Source organism: Mustela lutreola, chromosome 1 (assembly GCF_030435805.1).
Source record: "Mustela lutreola isolate mMusLut2 chromosome 1, mMusLut2.pri, whole genome shotgun sequence".
NCBI classification, from domain to species: domain Eukaryota; kingdom Metazoa; phylum Chordata; class Mammalia; order Carnivora; family Mustelidae; genus Mustela; species Mustela lutreola.
In genome coordinates this window covers 135553035-135577382 of record NC_081290.1, presented here as the reverse complement: position 1 = coordinate 135577382, position 24348 = coordinate 135553035, and the positions used below count along the sequence as shown (strand labels likewise).

The 24348-nt window shown below is 36.8% G+C and overlaps 1 protein-coding gene across 2 annotated transcripts in view; it reads right to left on the bottom strand.

Moving 5' to 3' along the window:
• The window catches only part of KLHL2 (kelch like family member 2), a 109899-nt gene that overhangs the window by 2244 nt on the left and 83307 nt on the right, over nucleotides 1-24348 (bottom strand). For both annotated transcript variants that reach the window (XM_059174678.1, XM_059174687.1), the window contains 8 exons: nucleotides 23902-24018; nucleotides 22481-22630; nucleotides 10407-10524; nucleotides 6098-6295; nucleotides 5154-5255; nucleotides 3771-3899; nucleotides 3021-3161; nucleotides 41-184 (listed from right to left, as the gene is read on the bottom strand). In XM_059174678.1, coding sequence (XP_059030661.1) covers nucleotides 41-184; nucleotides 3021-3161; nucleotides 3771-3899; nucleotides 5154-5255; nucleotides 6098-6295; nucleotides 10407-10524; nucleotides 22481-22630; nucleotides 23902-24018 — 1099 coding nt within the window. The remainder of the gene's footprint in view (nucleotides 1-40; nucleotides 185-3020; nucleotides 3162-3770; nucleotides 3900-5153; nucleotides 5256-6097; nucleotides 6296-10406; nucleotides 10525-22480; nucleotides 22631-23901; nucleotides 24019-24348) is intronic.

Here is a 24348-nt window from a genome sequence, read left to right as displayed (position 1 = left end):
AGACTGTAAGAAGACTGTAAGAAAATCGGACATTTATTACCTGCGTAACTTCTCCCTGTGCTCATACAAGATGACACAACTGTCCATTTATCAGTCGTTGGATTATAATATTCTACAGATGCCAGGTTACAGGAACCATCATCCCCGCCAACTACATATAACAGACCATTAACTGCACAAACTCCTTTAAAAAAATTATGCAGAGAGAAAACAGTTATTTTAAAAATCTGTGTAAATATACATATTCCTTTATGTATTTGGTGAGGTGGTCCAAAGACCCTTATTTCCTTGAAAAGGGTTAAGAAGAGAAAGTGGTGAACATGAAAACAATTCCCTTTGTATCTATAGTCTAATACCACTTCCGAGCTCCAACTTCTTCCATTTATGCAGTAGTTGTTTTATATGACCACTAAATGATATGAATTCAGAAATGATACTGAATGGTTACTTTATCTCCTATAAAGAGAGAAAGCATTATTTATTTCATTATTACTAAAATAACTCATTTTTTTGTAAAAATTCAAAATATCTAGAAAAGTACATATAAAAAAAGATCACCTCTAATTCTGTACTAATTAGAATAATGACCATTGAAATTCTGATCACTACTTTTGCTGACTCTTATCTATGCATATATACTCAGATACTTCTTTTTTTTAACCTTAAAGTTGCTTATACTACACACACTGCTTTATTACGCACCCACCCCCAAACAACGTACCTTGGACATTTCCCTAAGTTAATATAGATCTACATAATGTTTAATGGCTGCATAATATTCCATTTATAATACCATAACATGATTGTCTTTTGCTGATAGATATTAAGTTATTTTCAGTTTTTTTATTTTTTAAAGATTTTTTATTTATTTATCTGACAGAGAGAGAGAGAGAGATCCCAAGTAGACAGAGCAGCAGGCAGAGCAAGAGGGGGAAGCAGGCTCCCTGCTGAGCAGAGAGCCCGATGTGGGGCTTGATCCCAGGACCCTGAGATCATGACCTGAGCTGAAGGCAGAGGCTTAACCCCCTGAGCCTATTTTCAGTTTTTTTTTGCTCTTATAGTAATGTTGCAATGAACAAGAATCCCTCTTACATACTTTTTTGCATACCTAGGCAACTGTTTTCTAAGTATAAATTTTTACAAAGAAAACTGAGTTAAAAAGTAAACTTGTAAAAGCTCTTTATTTTAATATATACTTTAAAAGCATACTTTTAATAATTTTAAACAAGGTTCAGAACTAACTGGTACTAGAGAGCATCACAACGACCAGAGGATGTTGTTCACACACTGGTTTCTGTAGTTTTGTAGATGGTTTTGCTAACCTAATTAACAGATGCTTGTAGATTTTTTTTTAAAGGTTTTATTTATTTGAGAGAGAGAATGAGAGAAAGCGAGAGAGAGCATGAGAAGAGGGAGGGTCAGAGGGAGAAGCAGACTCCGCCAAGCAGGAAGCCTGATGGGGGACTCTATTCTGAGACTCCAGGATCAAAACCTGAGCCAAAGGCAGTCACTTAACTGAGCCACCCAGGCGCCCTGCTTGTAGATTTTTAACATAACAAAATAATGAGTCCAAATCTCTATATAACATTTAAAAGTACTCTACCAATAGTATCTTTTTTCTTTTTGTTAAAGATTTTATTTATTAGAGAGCACAAGCAGGGGAAGTGGCAGAGGAGCAGAGGACCCGATATGGGGCTCAGTGTGGGGCTCAATCCTAGGACCCTGAAATCATGACCTGTGCCAGAGGCAGACGCTTAACTGACTGAGCCACCCAGGCGCCCCAGCAGTAGTATCTTCTGTGCAAATGGAATGGATTTTCGCTACTCAAATTCAGTTTTGTTACTATTCTAATTTCTTAACAAGAAGCAAATGTGAATTTCTTGACAAGAAGCAAAAGCAAATTTTAATATAGTTCAACTGTTTAAAAAGCAAGAGCAGGATGATAGTTCTACATATACAATTTACTGCCTTATTCTTTTAGCTAGAAGAAATGAGCTAATTTTGATTTGGAAACAATAAAACAGGTAGCAGGGGAAAAAAATCAGACTATTCCAGTGTTTAGGAAAATAATGAAAGCTCAGAATGCAAGGCACAGGTACATATTACTGTGGCTTTTATAACCTGATATGTATTGGGGTCAAGCACTTATTCTACTTAGGGCCCAGATTTGTGGGTCTTACCATGGTTCTGGATTATCTATAACTAAGAGATTTTTGGTATCTCACCAAATACAACTGACTAGATGATGGGAAAGGTGCTTGTAGTCCCATATACTAGTCTCCCTTCATAATCACACAACTTAATTAGAAATTTTTTTAAAATAAAGAGAGATTAAGAAGAGCATTTGGGGGGGGGGTGGCAGGGTGCCTGGGTGGCTCAGTGTGTTGAGCCTCTGCCTTCAGCTCAGGTCATGACTTCAGGGTCCTGGGATCGAGCCCCACATCGGGCTCTCTGCTCAGCAAGGAGCCTGCTTCCCTTCCTCTCTCTCTGCCTGCCTCTCTGCCTACTTGTGATCTCTGTCTGGCAAATAAATAAATAAAATCTTAAAAAAAATAAAATAAATCAATCTTTTAAAAAATTACTTATTGTTGATGTTGTTTTAGCTTTTCCAATTTCAGAAATCATGAACTATATTAAATTAGGGTTAGCTTCTTCAGATTCAGATAAACTACTAGCTTTTTACCTCATACAAATACTCAACCAGATAAACTCTTGAGGACTGGAACTCCAGTACACAATACATGATATGTATGTATACACTCAAAAATATCTGTGGTAAGAATGAATGAATTTAAGCATCAAATATAGAGGACTCTTCCTCTGATTTAGTCTACATTATCACCAAAAAGTAGCCACTAAGCTAGGCATTCACTATATAAGATTACTATATGTTTCATTTTAAAGAGCTAATCTACTAGGAAACCCAAACCAGTAAAAGAAGAATGAAAATATACAGCAATGCTAGTAAAACTCTGAATACAAATCAATATAAATTCCATAATTGTAAGCTAGACAGATACCTGCATTTCTTCTGCACATGTTCATATCTGCAACCTGTCTCCATGTATTGGTGGTGGGATCATACACTTCAACACTTTTTCGTACTAAAGGACCATCATGACCCCCAACAGCATACAGTAAGTTGTTTAACACACCAACACCTATAAAACACAAAGAACCAAACTATAGTAGAGTAAAAGTGACAAATTTATAAGATCCTAGGTTTTATTCAAATGATTTTAAAAGTAAGTCAATATTAAAGCACACAAAAAATGGAAATGAATTGGTCTGACAAATGAGAATCTCAGTAAGAACTACTATTCTAAAAAAGGCATGTCGAATACAATAAAAATAGTATGAGGGTGAAACACAAAGAGGGAAGTCCTTTAATATAATGCTTCTGAAAAACAACTTTCACAGTAAAAGCAAACCAGTATTAAAGGATAAAACTTGTAAGAAATGGATATGAAGAGACTTGATTATGAAGTTCAGTAAGAACTAAGAACAAAAACTCAAAGAATGCCAAATAATATAAATAATTAAGTGATACAAGTGCCTTTAATATAGTACTTAGGAATTGTACAAAGTGATATTTAAATATAGCTATCCACCTACCTGCCTAATTCAAAGGAGATTTAACAGTGTCATTAAAATCAGGATATGCAATATATTTTCTGGTAATATAAAAAGCAGCCAATGAATCATTTCACTTGTTTATTAATTCATTCCCATCATTTTCATGTTTTAATCTAAATGAGTTGCCTACATACCGGCTCCGCTCCGTCTGGTACTCATTTCTGCTATATATGACCACTCGTTTGTTGTAGCATTATAGCATTCTACTGTGCTAAGACATTGACGTGAAGCTCCATCATAACCCCCTACGGCATAGAGCAAACCTAAACATGGAATCACAAAGAAAGCCAGAATCATCAAAAGCTATTTCTTCAAGGCATTAAGTATTTTCCTCTACAATAGCAGTTTCTCTTTTATTATTTTTATAAACTATAAAGATACTCCCTAGTGGTGACCAAAGGCATTATAAAACCACATTATGAAGCTCTGCAGGGCATCTCTGATGATATTAACTTAAAATTTTCATCAACAAATCTGAAAAATAACGTACATTCATGCATCTTTGGATAACATTTGGTAAGGAAACAATATCGTGGGAAACAAATACCTTGGTAATCTTAGTAAAATGGGAAAAAAAGTTAAATCAAAAATTAATATCAGTATACAGTGAAATATTATTTGGCGATAAAAAGAAATGAGGTACTGGTAAATGCTACAACACAGATGAACTCCAAAAAACATTACTTTAAATCAAAGAAGCCAATCACAAAAGAGCACATACTGTATTATTTCATTAATATGAAATGTCCATTAGTGGGAAATTGATACATAGACAAAGTAGATTAGTGGCTGCTGAGAGCTGGGGAGATGGGGGTGACAGCTAAGGGAAGTGGGGCTGCTGCTTGGGGGAATAAAAATGTTCTAAAATGAATTGTGATGTGTGCACATTGAAATGTACACTTTAAATGGGTGAATTGTATGGTATGTGAATTATATTGCAATAAAGCTGTTCTAAAAAAAAGTACAAAAAATTATACCAATAGTGGGGAAGGAGTGAGAACCCACAAATCTGCCAAGGGAGATTTAAAATTTAAAAAAATTGCACCAAAAAATAATAGTTACAACCTTTCTTAAGCTCTTTCGGTGGACAAGGTAGGATATAAATAATTGTGGCAACCCATCCTCCTAAATGTGAAACAGCCTTTCTCCAGCAATAAAATTTTGCACATATGTCCTCTGATTTGTTCCCTTAACAACTGAATTGAGAGCAGTTAACAGTTTTATATAGGTTACAAACACAGAGAGAGAGAGAAAAAAAAAAGAATGGGATGAAAAAGAGGACAGAAGGAGAAAAAGGAGGACTGGAGAACAAGGGCTTCCACAGTTTAGTTTATATACACAAGCCAATTTTTAAAAAATGATAAAATTTTACAGCGGCTCTTCCTTTCCTTGTTTAAATGATCATGTGCTTGCCCATTGAGAAAACTGGTGTTCAGATTATTGGAAGGATCACTCTTAGCAATCAAAAAGTCATACGTGCCTGGAAAAATTCACCTGAAACAACTATCAGCACCCACCTCCGACAACACCGACACCCACGCTGCTCCTCCTCGTGTTCATTGGAGCCACGTGAAACCACTCATTAGACTTTATATTATATGCTTCCACAGATGATAAACCTGTAATAAAGCACAATGCTCTTCATTTCCTCCTCTAACAAAAAAAAGTAAGGTAACTGTTCCTTTACATATATTACTAGGGAAAAGTACTTCAGGTATGTTAAATTGGTCTAAATTAAAAGAGGAAAATGGTGGAATGTAAACAGCAATTACATGATACATAGGACTAACCTTTTTTCCCCAGGGCTCCTATCCAAGCTACTGACACTTCTTAGCTTTTTAAACATGGTAAGAGGACAGTGATACGCATAAAGAAGAAAATTTATAGACTTAAGTACTCTTCCACTATTTAAAAGAACTCTTAAAAAAATATTTATTTATTTATTTGAGAAAGAGAGTACGTGAGCACAGAGGGAGAGGGAGAAGCTGAGCAGGGAGCCCAATGCGGAACTTGATCCGAGGACCCAGGATCATAACCTGAGCCCAAGGCAGATGCTTAACTGACTGAACCACCCATGCACCCCTTAAAAGAACTCTTGACGGGAGCTTTTAAACTTACCTTCATAATACCTGTTAAAACACTCAAAAGTCTCCTACTAAATTTGCCACAATTTATTCCCTAAACATGACTGCTATGTTAATTTTTTTTTTTTTTAGATTTTATTTATTTATTTGACAGACAGAGATCACAAGTAGTCAGAGAGGCAGGCAGAGAGAGAGAGGAAGGGAAGCAGGCTCCCTGCTGAGCAGAGAGCCTGATGCGGAGCCTGATGTGGGGCTCGATCCCAGGACTCTGGGATCATGACCCGAGCCGAAAGCAGAAGCTTTAACCCACTGAGCCACCCAGGCGCTCCTGCTATGTTAATTTTAATACAAGATAGAAAAGACCAAAAGAAAGCTACCTGTGCTGCCATCAAAGCCTCCCACAGCATACAACAATCCATTCAGTACAGCAGCTCCCAAAGTGCTTCTGCGGTCCCGCATGTTTGCAACGCTGGTCCACTGATCTTTCACGGGGTCATAGGAATCTACAGTGCGGACTCTCAAAGAGCCATTAAAGCCACCGACAGCAAAAACAAGCCCAGCCATGTAGACCATCCCTGCCAAAGAAATCCAGCAGTTAACTATGAGTATGCAGCCAGACAACCCCACTATCTTAAGGCTGCGTCCCCCTAAGTCCACAGCTGTTGTCAGAAAACAAACTGCTCTTAGGAGAACACCAACTAAATAGAACTCTATTCATTAGCAAGAATATCTAAGCACTATATTGTCCTCCTTTCCAAGATTATTAAAAAATGCAGTGGTGTGGGCTGAGGCATTATTTTGACTCTTGGCTTTTTCAAATATTTATTTACAGACTTAAATACTGAGGCAATATTTGCCAACTGCTTAAACCTGTATACAGCTCCCACACCTTTCAATTTTGGATCTTCCACTCTATATGTTTATTCTCAATTTGCATAATGTACTGCCAATTTATCATGTTAATGAGCTAAATCAGGGGCTGTGTAGAAACTATGAGCCAGGAGTGGTTTTTACATTTTTTAATTGGTGAAAAACAACCAAAAGAAAACAAGTATTTTGTGACACAGGAAAAATTACACGAAATGCAAATTTCTACACCCATAAAGTCTCACTGGAACACAGCCCCACCCATTCATTTATGTAGTGTCTAGGACTGCTTTCACACTGCAGTGGCACTTGAGCTGTGACAGAGACCATATAACCCACAAAGCCTGAAGTACTTATTTTCTGGTACGGTAAAAAGTTTGCTGACCCTGGGCTAATGAGAGGTTAGGGAATCCCTGGATGGAGAAGCCAAGTTGCTAGCCTCTGGGTTGAATCACTTTCTCACTTCTCTAAGCTTTTTCCTGTGGTTGTCCTGATCTGAGAAGCTCCTCTTACCACCCATTCTGCTTTCTTCAAGTTTCAAGTCCCAGTGAAAGTTCCACGTTCTCTCGAACTACTTTAGCCTGAAGAGATTACCTCTAGCTCCTGAACCCCCCAGAGCAAATTGCACCTAGATACGCATTTGAGGTTAGTAAATCGCACAGTCTCAATTTTCATCACTATACACTGTTCCAAGTTTTACTGGTCTTCAATTCTGTAGTGCTTCTGTCACGGCTCAGCTTGGGGCAGGCACAGTGCCTGACAGTTCTCTGAATCCAGCTGGGAGACCAGGAATCAGCAGTCCAAAGTGCTGACCAGCTCAATGTTCCATATGATATCATCAGGCAAGGCACAGACCACGAACCCCGACTGTCTTAGCCTGTGGTGCTTGATTCCCCAGCTCCCAAAATATGTATGGATGTGCAGTCCTTCCTATGGCATGAAGACTCTTTACAGTTCAAATGAAACTGCCTGTGTTGGCAGCTCTCTGTCGGGGAAAGGAATGACTTTTCAGTCCCTGGTTCGATGAGGAAATGAATACTCAAGTTACTTTCCGGCAAATCTCAAGGATTTGAGGAGAGCTGTGGGCAACAGACAATTTAAGTACACAGAGAACTAATGAATGATGAAGAGTAACCCCTGGATTTCCTGTGTGCCCTTGATAAAGAAAATGTGGTATTTCTCCTATGAGGGAACAGAGCAGGCAGTATGAATCATGAAGAACGCTGGGGAGTGTTCACTGTGGGAATCTGGACCACTGCAGTGTTCATTTTCTTTTCTCTCCAAACAAAACAAAAATCATGTCTCAGAGATATACAATATGCTTAGCAAGTGCTAGGGTATTTCAGGTGATAAGGAAGAAAACGACGTATTGAGTCCAAACACTCTGGGTGGAGAGGGGGTGAACTAAAAGAACTGATACTCCCTAAAGTTACAGGGAAGCCCCCAAAAGTTTGAGTAATTTGGCCAGAATTCCACAGTTAAAGGGCATCAACTCCAGTCTGAAGTGGGTGGGGAGGCACATTGTGCCTTTCACGAGGGCACAATGAAGGTAAAATTTACGCATGAAAAATACACTTTGGAATGGACCTAGTCTAATGAGTTATGATGCAATAAAAAGGAAATTGAATCAGGAATCAGATATGAAATGAGAAACCAGTTATAAATATCAGGAAAGACTCCAACAGTAACAATAAAGAAAAAAATATCAAAGAATGACCTTGCCAAGAAACATCAGAACCATATGAAGAAAATGTTAATCTGAAGAAGCAGCAAGTCCTATCACAAGTCATGTAACTAGTCCCATCGTATCTTAAAACAAATTATAAAGTATAATAATTATAATGATAACTGCTCTATTTTGAAGCATAAATAGACAAGATGAGTCAATGGAACAGGACTGAATATTCAGAATAAAACCAAATAAATGTAGAAACTTAGTATATGATAAAGGCAGCATTTCAAATGAATGGGAAAAGCTGAATTAGCCAATAAAAAATCTTCGAACTGGCTACCATTAAAAAAAACTAATTCTACATCTTCAAAATAAAGTCTAGATGTTTCTGATGTGGATATAAAAATTAAAATTCTGCAAATACTACAAAAATTCGTATTTTAAAATATAATTTTGTTTTAGGGGAGAAACCTAGCAGACACCACCTTAACCAAGTGACTGAGGTTAACATCACCAGAGATAATCATGATAATCTCCATCTAATCATGAGACAACATCAAAGTGAGAGACATTCTTCAGAACACCTAACCAAGGAATTAAGGGCATGAAAGATAAGGAAAGACTACAGAGCTATCACAGATCAGAAGAGACTAAGAAAATATGACAAATGCAATATGGGTTTCTGAAACAGAATAAGGACATTAATAAAAAAATTCATAAAATATGAAGTCTGTAGTTTAGTTTAAATAGTAATGTACCAATGCTAATTCCTTAGTTTTGCAAATCATATCAGTTGTATAATATATTAACATTAAGAAATGAATATATCAGAACACTTCATAGTATCTTTGCAATTCCTAAGTGTAAAATTATTTCAACATAAAAAGCTTAAAAATAACTTGTTTTTTTAAATAATTTTTTGACTTAAATAAAAAACACGTATATACACACTAACACAAATAGTTTTGAGTAAGCCCTTTCTACACAATGAATCCTTAAATCCAAAGGCAAACCTTGATGTACAGAATTTCATAAAATGGCAAATATTTTATGTGGTGAAAATAACACAAGTAAAATCAAAAAAGAAAAGATTAATACAAATAAATATTCACACCACATATGACAAACAAAAATGATACTTTTCTTACCATATTATGTCAAACCAGTGAAATAACAAAAAATGGCAAAAATCATAAACTGACAATTCAGAAAGATGTTGAGCTCTCCTCATAATAAAGGAAGTACAAGGTAAGATGAGATAATATTTTCCATCTACCAGAGTGGCAAAACTCAAAATATTTAATCCAAGGTGGTGTTGGGAATGTAGGGAAATGGGTACCTTCATATTTTACTATTTGTGGTAGTAATAATTGGTGTTTGCTCTTAGGATACCCTTTGAATCAGGGTATCCTGATTAAGCTCTAGAGTTTTACACCACTAAAATATATTGGCATATGAACTTAATGATGTAAGTGTCAGGGATTAATTGTAGCACTGTTTATAATGCAAGATTAAAAACAATTTTAATGTTCAACAAAAATTAGCAACAACTATACTACATCCAGACCCACCCCCAAATATTAAACAGCTCTTAAAGAATGAGATAACTATGCTGCTATGTAACCATCACCAAGTAACCAAGATAAACTGCTAAAGTACTACATTCCATTTGCTATGGGAGCCATGAATTATGGAGTTTGTTTGAAGAACCCTTACGGGTTTACAACTGCCTTTCTGCTTGCAGTTTTGGCTAAATAAAGTCTATTTCAACAAATGTTTATAAAATGCATGCCTGGAAGAAGGCAACTAACTGCGCATTATATAGCAAAGTCAGGAATCTCTTAGAACAAAGGGTCCCAACCTAAAGAATTATTTCTCAACATTTGAGGAAAGGTAACCACGAAAATATCCAGCAAATTGCTAGCTATGCCATCTTCTACTAGAGAATCAGAAAGGTATGCAAAGATGAAGACTGAAGGCTTTCCCCAACAATGTCTTGGGGCATATTTTGGGGCATATCATATTCATGACATACCTATTTTAATCAAAGCTTTTCTAGTAAAGAGTCTTCTAATTAATAAAATAAGACAGAGTGAAGCTCCCAATGATGCAACAGCAGAGAAATGACCACAATGCATCATGCTTACCTGCCCTACATCTCCTGGAAGGTAATTCTGCTACTTGGTGCCATCGCTCTTCTTTAAAGTCATAGCATTCCACACTTCGGATAGCCTTTGGTGCTTGGCCCCCAACTACCACCATCAACTGGAATGGCAGAAATGTAAGCACTTGAATAAGCAACTATTGCATATAGAGGGATTTAAAATGTCCTACAAAGACACTGATGTGGAGAGTGTTAGGATGAAAATGGTAGGGTGAGCTGGGGAAAAACCACCACCTAGTCAACACTTAATAAACATCAACAAAGGGGGCACATGTTAGAACTACAATTCTATTATCTAGCACATTTAGTCAAAAATAAGGATTTCAGAAACTAGACTAAGTTTCTGATCCTTCAAGCAAAAGCAGTATTAAAGCCAAAAACAGCAGGCACTCAGCACTGGCAAGGCTGCAATATGTCATAGGGCTTGCTATAAACTAGACCCTGGCTTTGTAATGACCAGGGATTAGGTCTCCACAATTCAGAAGAACAGACAGAAGTGAAATCTATGTTAGTAGGTAGGTGAAATGAAAAGGGCAGTAAGGTATTAAAAGAAACATGAAAAAAGGAAAATAAAAAACTATTGAAAAGGGGGGGAGTAACTGAATGGAGTTCACAAGAGAACATACATTTCTAGATCTCAAGTAGAGACCTCCTTTGATGCCACACACACAAAAAATCAATCTAAAGGACAGATAATGGAGATACCTGGAATCATAATGAATGAATGTACAATAGGCTAGTGTTAAGAATAAACAAGGTCTACAAATTTCCTCAGTTCAATTCAACTATTCACTAAGTGCCTATCATCTATATTTGTCCAGAACTGTGCTAGGTATCATACACATAAGAAATACAAGACAGTCTCTACCTCCCAAGAGCTTACAGATCTCACTAAGGAGACAAGACCCATGAAGTAATTCAAGAACAATATACAATTATGCATGACCAAAAAGGTATATGATTAGTATAGACATGAATCGCTAATGCTGATCAGAAAATGGAATGTTGCCATAATTCAGTGAAGGCTTCCTGGAGGGGTGAAACCTTGAGAGACAGATGGAATTTAGCTGTCACTGGGTTTGTCTTTTACCGAGTATGAAGGGGCACTCTTTGGCAACACTGAAAACACAGCTATCAAATTGGAAGAACATAAAAGTTAATGATATCACGCATGGAAAACTTTAAAGAATGGCAAGGACCTCAGGGGAAAGATGATGTGATGATAGGAGGAAACAGATGTTCAAAGGAAATAAAAAGTCAACACAAAAGGAGATGGAATCACTCATACATACAAAAAGGGGAGGTTTGCTTAGCAAAGCAATGACCTACCTGTACTTAGAACTACAGAAAGATGGGTATGGCGAAAACATGATTCCTGAATCAGAGTAAATCCCGAGTTTCCAAAAAGAAGACTCTTTTAGTAATTTATCAACTGGAGAGTAGAAGAAATTTTAAGGTCTTCAAAAAGAAGACTGGGCATAAACCAATAACATTTTTTTCAGATATGTCATTCTTCTAATGTTGATGCAAATAAGGAAGAATTAAGAAAATCTGCAATACTCTCCCTGCTTTCACCAAGCGGAAAAAAGGGGAGGGGGAGAAGAAAGGCAGGTTGTAAAATCATAGAGGTAGGACAGACAGAAAGATCATCCCCATATCCAGCTATTTATGTAAGATCAATCAGCATTTAAACTTCTAAACACCGCCTAGCAGTTAGGCAATAGTTATCAAAGGCTTGGTTAACATCTCTGAAGATCACTTTTACAGAACAAATCTCTGAAGGCAATACTTTTCAAAAAATCAGAAAAAATACTGATTTATTAGATTTCATGATTCTCAAACATTGAATCTCACACTTTCCATGCAGTGGTTCTCTTCTGCACATCACAATGAGGACAGAAGGAAAAAACGCACTAATGAATACAGAGAATGGCAGTATTATCGATCCTGAGCTCACCCAAGAACAGCAGAATGAGGTGAGGATTTGGGACTCCCAGGAATCAGAGAGAAGAGGGACAAAGAATGGATAATGGGAACACAAGAGAGCAGGGATATTTGTATGAGATCAAGAGACTGCATTAAAAACCACTGTGCTACCAACCATCAAAACAAGTGATCATGACTCTGGCACCACAGTTATTTGTAAAAGGCATCTGATCTGTTTTGAGAAACACCAAACTAATTATGCTAATATAAAGGAACAGAAAACTGGAAACATTTTTTTGTACAGTAAAGTTCAATGTGACATGTTTAAGGAAGGCAAGAGGTAGGGGAGTTAAACAAACCCAAGCGACCATCCTAAAATGCATATTAAACTTTGTTTTCTCGTTTTCTTCACCTACTAAATATTAGGTAGAAAATGCCTCCCGAAAAATCAAGTTTCATAATTTCCCAGTTGGAAATCTGAACAGATATCCTGAGTAAAATGAATACATACACAGAAATAATATGGTAACATTTCTAAAAATACAGACTCCAAAGTGAAAAGGCAACAAAGGACAGGAGCAAACATAGTTTCTCACTATGATGTCCGAATCCAAGAGTGCCTTACACACTCCCAATATTGTTCACTGAAGAAGCAAAACTAATGTATGAGAGATAAAAAGAATCATTCATGCAAATCCGTATGATTCCATAAAATCAGAGCCTAATATAAAAAGTACTAAGTCACTGTCATGGAAGAAATATTACTGAATATTGCAAAAGTTTCCTTAGCACTACTTCCACATTTTGTCTGATTTGACTTATCAATACCATGATAAAATGAATCATTATTATAAAATATGTAAGCATGAGAAATTAATGTTTACATTATTCTTACCTACCTATTCAGAATTAATCTTGAATATAACCACTCTAAAATGGCAGTGTGCTGAAAGAGCATCCAATATAAGTATCTTTTCAAAAATATGTGTAAATAAATTTTTTAAAATTATTTTTATTAATAAATAAATAAAATTGTTTTTATTAACATGTAATGTACTGTTTTCCCCAGGGGTACAGATCTGTGAATTATCATATCAGGCTTACACACTTCACAGCGCTCACCATAGCACATACCCACCCCAATGTCCATAACCCAACCACCCTCTCCCTACTCTCTCTCAGCAACCCTCAGTTTGTTTTGTGAGATTAAGAGTCTCTTATGGTTTGTCTCCCTCCTGGTCCCATCTTGTTTCATTTTTTCCTTCCCTATCCCCACAACCCCTACCCTGCCTCTCAAATTCCTCATATCAAAGAGATTCATATGATAATTCTTTCTCTGGTTGACTTATTTCGCTCAGCATAATACCCTCTAGTTCCATCCACGTCATTGCAAATGGCAAGATTTCATTTCTTTTGATGGCTGCATAATTCCATTGTGTATATATACTACATCTTCTTGATCCATTCATCTGTTGATGGACATCTAGGTTCTTTCCATACTTTGGCTACTGTGGACATTGCTGCTATAAACATTCGGGTGCACATGCCCCTTCAGATCACTACATTTGTATCTTTAGGGTAAATACCCAGTAGTGTGATTGCTGGGTCATAAGGTATCTCTATTTTCAACTTTTTGAGGAACCACAACACTGTTTTCCAGAGTGGTAAACAAGCTTGCATTCCCACCAACAGTGTAGGAAGGTTCCCCTTTCTCTGCATCCTTTCCCAACATGTCACTTCCTGACCTGTTAGTTTTAGTTATTTTGACTGGTGTGAGGTGGTTTCATCTCATTGTGGTTTTGATTTCTATTTCCCCGATGCTGAGTGACGTGGAGCACTTTTCATTTGTCTGTTGGCCATCTGGCTGTCTTCTTTGCAGAAATGTATGTACATGTCTTCTGCCCATTTTTTCATTGGATTATTTGGTCTTTGGGTGTTGAGTTTGATAAGTTCTTTATAGATTTTGGACACTAGCCCTTTATCTGATATGTCATTTGTGAATATCTTCTCCCATTCTGTCAGCTACTTTTGGTTTTGTTAAATGTTTCCTTTGCTGTGCAAAAGCTTTTGATCTGGATGAAGTCCCAATAGTTCATTTTTTACCCTTGCTTCCCTTGCCTTTGGCAATGTTTCTAGGAAGAAGTTGCTGCAACTGAGGTCGAAGAGGTTGTTGCCTGTGTTCTCCTCAAGAATTCTGATGGATTCCTGTCTCACACTGAGGGTCTTTCATCCATTTTGAGTCTATTTTTGTGTGTAGTGCAAGGAAATGGTTCAGTTCCATTCTTCTGCAGGTGGCTGTCCAGTTTTCCCAAAACCATTTGTTGAAGAGATTGTCTTTTTTTCCATTGGACATTCTTTCATGCAATTCTTTTTTCAAGCATTTCAAGCATTCTTTCATGCTTTGTCAAAGATTAGTTGACCACAGAGTAGAGGGTCCATTTCTGGGCTCTCCATTCTTTTCCCTTGAGTTATGTGTCTGTTTTGGGGCCAGTACCATACTGTCTTGATGATTACAGCTTTGTAATAGAACTTCAAGTCTGGAATTGTGATGCCACCAACTCTGGCTTTCTTTTTCAACATTCCTCTGGCTATTCGGGGGTCTTTTCTGGTTCCAAATAAATTTTAGGATTATTTGTTCCATTTCTGTGAAAAAAATTGATGGTATTTTGATAGGGATTGCATTATATGTGTAGATTGCTAAAGGAAGCACAGACATTTTCACAATATTTGTTCTTCCAATCCATAAGAATGGAATGGTTTTCCATTTCTTTGTGTCTTCCTCACTCTCTTTCATGAGTAGTTTATATTTTTCTGAGTACAGATTCTTTGCCTCTTTGGTTAGCTTTATTCCTAGGTATCTTATGGTTTTGGGTGCAATTGTAAATGGGATCAACTCCTTAATTTCTCTTTCTTCTGTCTTGCTGTCTGTGTATAGAAATGCAACTGATTTCTGTACATTGACTTTATATCCTGACACTTTACTCAATTCCTATATGAATTCTAGCAGTTTTGGAGTGGAGTCTTTTGGGTTTTCCACATAAAGTATCATATCATCTGCAAAGAGTGAGAGTTTGAGTTCTTCTTTGTCAATTCAGATGCCTTTTGTTGTTGTTGTTGTTATCTGACTGCTGAGGCTAGAACTTCCAGTACTATGCTGAATAGCAGTGGTGATAGTGGACATCCCTGCCCTGTTCCTGACCTTAGGGGAAAAGCTCTCAGTTTTTCCCCATTGAGAATGAAATTCACTGTTGTTTTTTCATAGATAGCTTTGATGATATTGAGGTATATACCCTCTATCCCTACACTTTGAAGAGTTTTGATCAAGAAAGGATGTTGTACTTTGTCAAATGCTTTTTCAGCATCTATTAGTATCATATGGTTCTTATTCGTTTTTTTTTATTAATGTGTTGTATCACATTGATTGATTTATGGATGTTGAACCAAACTTGTAGCCCAGGAATAAATCCTACTTGGGTCATGGTGAATAATCCTTTTAATGTACTGTTGGATCTTATTGGCTAGTATTTTGGTGAGACTTTTTGCATCCGTGTTCATCAAAGATATTGGTCTGTAATTCTCCTTTTTGATGGAGCCTTCATCTGGTTTTGGGATCAAGGTAATGTTGGCCTTATAATGAGTTTGGAAGTTTTCCTTCCATTTCTATTTTTTGGTACAGTTTCAGGAGAATAGGTATTAATTCTTCTTTAAATGTTTGGTAGAAATCCCCTGGGAAGCCATCTGGCCTTGGGCTCTTGATGTTGGGAGATTTTTGATGATTGTTTCAATCTCCTTACTGGTTATGGGTCTGTTCAGGTTTTCTGTTTCTTCCTGGTTCAGTTTTGGTAGTTTATATATCTCCAGGAATGCATCCATTTCTTCCAGATTGTCAAATCTGCTGGCGTATAGTTGCTCATATGTTCTATAATTGTTTGTATTTCTTTGGTGTTGGTTGTGATCACTCCTCTTTCATTCATGATTATATTTATTTGGGTCCTTTCTCTTTTCTTTTTGATAAGTCTGGCCAGGGGTTTATCAATCTTATTAATTCTTTCAAGGAAACAGCTCCTACTTTTTATTTGGTCTACTCTTCTTTTGGTTTCTATTTCATTGATTTCTGCTCTGATCTTTATTATTTCTCTTCTCCTGCTGGATTTAGGCTTTCTTTACTGTTCTTTCTCCAGCTTCTTTAGGTGTAGGGTTAGGTTGTGTACTTTAGACCATCCTTGTTTCTTGACAAAGGCTTGCATCGCTATATACTTTTCTCTCAGGACCGCCTTTGCTATGCCCCAAAGATTTTGAACAGTTGTCTGTTCATTTTCATTTGTTTCCACGAATTTTTTCAATTCTTCTTTAATTTCCGGTTTGACCCATTCATTCTTTAGTAGGATGCTCTTTAACCTCCATGTATTTGAGTTCTTTCCGACTTTCCTCTTGTGACTGAGTTCTAGCTTCAGAGCATTGTGGTCTGAAAATATGCAGGGAATGATCCCAGTCTTTTGGTACCAGTTGAGACCTGATTTGTGACCCAGGATGTGATCTATTCTGGAGAATGTTTCATGTGCACTATAGGAGAATGTGTATTCTGTTGCTTTGGGATGGAATTTTCTGAATATATCTGTGATGTCCATCGGGTCCAGTGTGTCATTTAAGGCCTTTATTTCCTTGTTGATCTTTTGCTTAGATGATCTGTTCATTTCAGTGGGGGGGGGGTGTTAAAGTCCCATACTATTATTGTATTATTGTCAATGTGTTTCTTTGATTTTGTTATTAATTTGTTTATATAGTTGGCTGCTCCCATGTTAGAAGCATAAATATTTACAACTGTTAGATCTTCTTGTTGGACAGACCCTTTAAGTAAAATATAGTGTCCTTCCTTATCTCTTATTATAGTCCTTGGCTTAAAATCTTATTTATCTGATATAAAGATTGCCACCCCAGCTTTCTTCTGATGTCCATAAGCATGGTAAATTGTTTTCCTCACTTTAAATCTGTCTTTGGGTCTAAAATGAGTTTCTTGTAGACAGCATATCAATCAGTCTTTTTTTTTTTACCGTGTCTTTTGACTGGGGCATTTAGCCCATTTACATTCAGGGTAAGTATTGAAAGAGACAAATTTAGTGCCATTGTATTGCCTGTAAGGTGACTGTTATTATATATTGTTTCTGTTCCTTTCTGGTTTACTATTTTTAGGCTCTCTCTTTGCTTAGAGGACCCCTTTCAATATTTCCTATAGGGCTGGCTGGTGTTTGTAAATTCTTTTAATTTTTGTTTGTCCTGGAAGCTTTTTCTCTCTCCTATATCCAGCCTGGCTGGATATAGTATTCTTGGCTGCATATTTTTCTCATTTACTGCTCTGAATATATCATGCCAGTTCTTTCTGGCCTGCCAGATCTCTGTGGATAAGTCTGATGCTAATCTAATATTTCTACCATTGTATGTTACAGACTTCTTGTCCCCAGCTGCTTTCAGAATTTTCTCTTTGTCACTAAGACTTACAAGTTTTACTATTAGATGGTGAGGTGTGGACCTATTTTTACTGATTTTGAGTGGGGTTCCTGTGCCTCCTGGATTTTGATGCTTGTTCCCTTTGCCATATTAGGGAAATTCTCTACTATAATTTGCTGCAATATACCTTCTGCCTTTCTTTCTCTTCCTTCTTCTTTTGGGATCACAATTATTCTAATGTTGTTTCATCTTATGGTATCACTTATCTCTCAAATTCTCCCCACGTGGTCAAGTAGTTGTTTGTTTCTCTTTTGCTCAGCTTCTTTATTCTCCTTCATTTGGTCTTCTATATCACTAATTCTCTCTTCTGCCTCATTTATTCTAGCAGTAAGAGTTTCCATTTTTTATTGCACCTCATTATTAGCTTTTTTTATTTCAACTTGGTTAGATTTTAGTTCTTTTATTTCTCCAGAAAGATTCACGAATATCTTCCATGCTTTTTTCAAGCCCAGCTGGCACACTGATAATCATCATTCTGAACTCTATTTCTGACATATTACCAATGTCTGTATTGATTAGGTTCCTAGCTGTTGGTACTACCTCTTGTTCTTTTTTTTGTGGTGAGTTTTTCCACCTTGTCATTTTATCCAGATAGGAGTATATGAATGAGAGAGTAAAATACTAGAAGGGTGGCAAGGACCCCAGAAAAATATACACTAACCAAATCAGAAGTTACCCAAAACTGGAGGGGAGAAATAAGGGGAAAAAATACAAAATTAACAAAATTTATATATTGGACTAGCGAATAGAACAGAGCCACCCACTTGATCTTGGATGTATTCTGGTGTCTTAGAAGAAACTAGCTCCCAAAACTTTAAGGAAAGAAAGACTTATATATATCCAAAAATAAGGGTAAACACAATGATGGGATGGAATATGACTGTAAAGATGAAAATTACAAAGTACTGCATGGGCACTGGATATGGTGCATAAACAAGGAATTCTGGAACACTGAAAAGAAATATATATATATATATATATATATATATATATGTAAAAAAAAATCATAAAAAAAAGATTCTAAAAAAGGAATTGTTAAGTTGGGTGGAAAAGGAAAAAAAAATGGGAGGAGAATGTGATCAGGCTGGAGACTAGAACAAAGCCATGTGCTAATTTAGGGTACATTTTGATCTACTAGAAGAACTTGTATCCCAAAATTTTAAAGAAAAAAAGCTATATGTACACAAAAAATAAGGTTAAATACAATGAAGGAATAAAATATGACTGTAACAATGAAAAATTTTAAAGTTTTTTTAAAAAGTTAGTTAAAATAAAGAGTTAAAATACCTCAAAAGAGGAAAAAGGAAAAATTTTTAAAATAGAATAAGAAAAAAATAAAATTAAAAAAAAAATTAACTTTGCAAGACTAAAAGGGCTTGGGGATAAAGCCATGAATTCTCTGTGCTGCTTTCCCCTAGCTCTGGAGGGGAGTTCTCCAGAATTCCTCAGTTCTTGTTGATCTGTGAACTTGATCTTGGCTGGATGTTCTTGCTAATCTTCTGTGGGAGGGACCTGTTGCAGTGATTCTCAAATGTCTCTGCCCAAGGCAGACTTTCACCGCCCTTCCCAGGGACCAGGCTAAGTAAACTGCTCCGGTTCGCTCTCAGTAGTTTTTGTTCCCTGAACACTTCCTGTAGAGATTTGGAGGATGGGAATAGAAATGGCGGCCTCCCAATTTCCAGCCCTGTAGGAGTGGAGAGCTCAGGGCCCCACTCCTCAGTGTGCCCTCAGAGAAAAGCAGTCAATCACTCCTGTCTCCCTGGTCTCCAGGCACATTCTGTGCTCACACAGCCTGTGACTGAGCCCTTCTATCTCTGGTGCATGGCCCCATTTGGAGTCTCCAAACCCAGCAGATTCCTGTCTCACGCTCCCGCACGGCCCTCCCAGAAGAGGAAGGTGGGGTCCCTGGTCAAAATGCAGTGGCCCAACTGTGCCTTGGATCATGGTGTAAAGTTGACCTTGAGTTGAGAGCTCACTCCTCTGTTCTGTCTCTGTAGTCGGCTTCCCCACTCCAATACCTGGCAGCTCTGACATACTCAGACAGCCCTGGTCTTTATGTGACCCTGTGAGTCCTGAGACCACACTGTCCCCGCGAGAGCTCCACCACCACTTAGCCTCTAGAGCAACGTCCCTCAGTGGAGAAGACTCCTAAAAGTTCCAATTTTGTGCTCCACTGCTCCACCACTTGCCAGGAGCTGGCCCCTCTCCCGTGGACTATCTTCCCATCTCTTTGGATTCACTTCTCTGCACATCCTACCTTCCAGAAAGTGGTTAATTTTTTGTTCCTAGAATTGCAGCTATTCCTCTCTTCTATCTCCTGTTGAGTTTGTAGGTGTTCAGAACGGTTTGATAACTATCTAGCTGAACTCCTGGGACCTAATGATATTTCAGTCTCCTACCCCTCTGACATCTTGCTCAAGAAGAGCCTAGATAAATAAATTTTGAGAAGGGACCATGCAAATGCAAAGTCTAAGCAACAGTGGAGCATACTGCCATCTGCCATGTCTGCTGCCCCCCCGCCCCCAGCCACCTGAGACAGCAGAATGAATAAGAACCTTGATGGATAGTATAAAAGGTAAAGAGCTGAGAAATCACAAGTATTAAGAGAGTTGGAAGGGCCACTCCAAAGCCACAACCAGAAAAGCCCAGAATCAATGTAACTGAACAGATGATCACAACTCTACAAAAGAGAAAATAAAATACTTGGTGGGATTTTACCAAGAACACTTCAGAAAGTTTCCAAAAGTGACATGTTTATTCCAGAAATTGGAAGAGAGTTAGTTTTCACTCTAAAGGTCATTGAAGAATAGTTAAAGACAGCAAAGCTTAAGATGCCAGAAGAAGAGAACTTTTACAAATATGGAATATTTTAAAAAGTATTAAAATAAAACAAAGCTGCTCAGAAGAATACTGAAGAAACTAGCATAAAAAGAAATGATAATTTATATGGGCTAGGACTGTGAACACTTTTTATAAATCTTTTTTTTTTTTAAGAACAAAAACTGACACCAAATAATATGGACAAATATGAAGTGATGTAGACTTATAAAGATGGCTATTTATAAAAGCAGGTAAAAGGGTACTTGGAAAATGTAAACATTTATAAAATCAGCAGACCCGGATGGCATGCATACTAAAGTGTTAAGGGAACTAGCTAATGTACTTACTGAGCCACTTACAATTATTTTTGAAAAATCTTGGAGAACTGAGGAGAGATCAGAAAATTTAAAAACGGCAAATACCAATTTTCAAAACAGGGTAGGAAGTGAATGCCTTGTAAATACCTTTTAAGTGATAATAACTCTGAGCAAAAATTTAGAGTATTTTGAGAAAAGCTTCCAAACCTCTAGGAGACAACAAAATGAGTAACACGCAGAGGGATGTTTAAAAAAAAAAAGTCATGCCAAATTTGAATCTATTTGATCCGGAATCTCACTGGATGTTACAGGCCAAATTACTTATTTTTGGCTTAGATAATAAACATAATCCTATGGACTGAAATTTTCTGCAAATGGACCTTGTCAGTGAGTGAGTATTTCTAGCAAGGTGTCACCAGGAAGAGCGGTGAGGTCCATTCTAAATTAAAATATTTACTAATGATCTAGAAGAAGGAGTAAATAGCATACTTGCAAAATACACAGTTCTAAATGGAGAACTGGTATTAACACTGGGCAGAACAGAAAAACAATGCCAACACAGATTTGAAGAAATTAAAAATGTACACTCCAAAAATAAAACTTGAAAAGAACACTAAGTTAGAGCATTAAGTGAAAAAATTTAAAAGACATAATTTAATGGAAAGGACAGTGGTAACTAAAGATGATGTAAGAAAACAATGGGTAACAGATTAACTCTTATTTCTTAATCTATCATTGCCCCCCACACATATAAGAGCTAAAAATAAATACATAAATAAAAGCATTATATTATGGATCATTCTGATTAGACCATACAAAATGATGCATAAAGTGCTGGTTTTCTAGTACTGTGAAGATGGAAAAAGGGCACAAGAAATTGCAAACAGAGACAGAAATGTGGGGTTATTCTGTCAGGAAAATTAAATCAGTAAAACATAAATGGCTTCAACTAAAAAGATAAAGGTAGAATATGAACTCTCACACAAGGGAAAGGTGAACACTGGTGATCTGGGACAACAGAGGGGAGACCTACACTGAAATGACTACAGATGATGTGTGAGTGAACCATCAGACAGCATACAACAGGGAAGAGGAAGGAAACGAACTGAACAAGCTGTTCTTCAGCCTTAACTCTAGTATGTAATTCTGGGAAACTGCTCAGTTTTCAGTTATTACCTAAACACACAGCTTACAGACAAATCTTCCTACCTTCTCTGATTTTCCTTTATACTGTAACTCAAGCTAATAAAACTCAGAAAAGACAAAAATCAGTTGCTTTCTGTTCCAGAACAGTGACATCATGTGGTTTATAAAGATTAAATGAACCAAACAATCCCCACCCTCCACACACAAACCCAATAGAGAAGCTAAATTATAGACACTACAATAAATTCTCAGGCATGTGGAAATTCAGATGAATAAAAACATTAACAGCCTCACTATGGGCCCTTCAGGTGAAGCAGTAACAAGTGTGAACAATAGATCCTACTTTGGGAAGGTTCATGGGTGTCCTCAGACGGGTCCGGACACTCTTCATTAATATACGCTGCTCTGTTGGCAGCAAATGATACTTCATAGCTTCAATGAGGTAATCTTTGCAAGCACTGCTATTCTTGACCAATGCCTCCTCTTCAACCCTCTGTAAGAAGAAATAAGACATATCCCATGATGGGGATAACTATCCCATGATAAAACTGGCAAAGATACAGAAATAAAGAAGAGGCAAAAAAATAATAATAATAACTATACTCTCTGATTCAGTCTTTTCCTTACAATGAAAATCACTAAGAGAAAAATAAATGAAGCCAAAAAATGCTCAATATCTGGTCTGCAGAGAAAAACACATGTAAGCAATAAAGAAAAGAATGGCAATCAAAATTAAATACCTCGACATCAGCTATAGAATAATCTTTAGGTAATACTATATTCATCTATATCTCTTCTTCTTTTTCTGTATAAATTCACCTATTATCTTTAAACATCAAGCCAAAGAGTAAGAAAAACATTTAGATAATGAGTTCTTCAGGTGGAGTAAGCAATACTAATAAATTAGAGACACTTTTCAAACACAAAAAGGCAAATAAAATACCCAAGAGAATGATTCAAAATACCTATAAACATGCCTACACCACAAACAAATCTTGTCCCTGCTATTCCTGACCTCACATGCAGAACAGATTTTTCTGTTCATTTTCTTAACAGTAGACTGTCAATGACTATACAGATCACAAAAAATAATAAGGCTTCAAGAAATCCTAAAATGCTCCAACTGAATCTCTTTTTTTAATTTTTTTTTATTTTTTATTTTTTTCCAACTGAATCTCTTAATAAAGAATGTTTCCTTAAATGGTTTCAATTATAAAAATTTCAGACCAGGATGCTAATAATAAAAAAATTCTCATAGACCGCTAAAATCCATTTATTTCTACTTATTTCAAATACCCTGGGTTTCCTCAGATTAGAAATAAAGACCAAAACCAAATACGTGCCACTGTAAAACTATGATGTAGAATTAAATAGTATTTGGGTCAAATGTCAAAATTCCATTTCTGCAGGGCAATCAGAAGAAGCTCAAAAGGAAAGCAAAGAAGATACAGAGCAGGGACACAGAGGCACAGGTGCATTTATTTATGTGTAAATGACCATAAATACTCTGGATAAGCTCTAGTATTTGCTTGCCCACATCAAAAATTGGGGGAAGCAAATTTCCAAGAATGGGGAGTGGCCAAAGAAAGAACAGATGCCAAGGACTGCAGGTGCCTTTACTGTCCTCTGTCCTGTGCCCTGTGGATCTGTATTCTACAGATCTTACCACTGTGTAACAGGCATCTACATGCTGTCAGCCCGGGGACACAGTGCTACCCGTGACAAAGTGCCATGTGTATTCATGTGTTTTGCATATGCTTTTACCTGAACTAAATATTCCCGAGGAAGCAAAGGTAACCGCACATGTTCCATCAGCCGAGCCATAAATTCTTGCCTTACATCTTTGTCATGGTTTACCCAAGCTATTACTGCTTCAAATACCTTGCAGAAAATAGGGGAAAAAGAAAAATAAGTAATGAGTTATGGACCAAGGCATGTGAATGAAGTATGATGAGATTACATTTTATTCAGTTCCTGCTAAGACATTCAAGTTTAACACATAGCTCAAATTTTTCAAAATCTTGACCTGTGCTGTACTAAAAAAGTTATTAAGTCTATTTATTTCTTTTAATTTGGTATTTAGTAATTACTTTTTTCCAGCTTCACTGAAGTATAATTGACAGATAACACTGTGTAAGTTTAAGATGTTCATCTGATATATTTATACATTGCAAAATGATGACCATCATAGCCTTAGCTAATACCTTCATC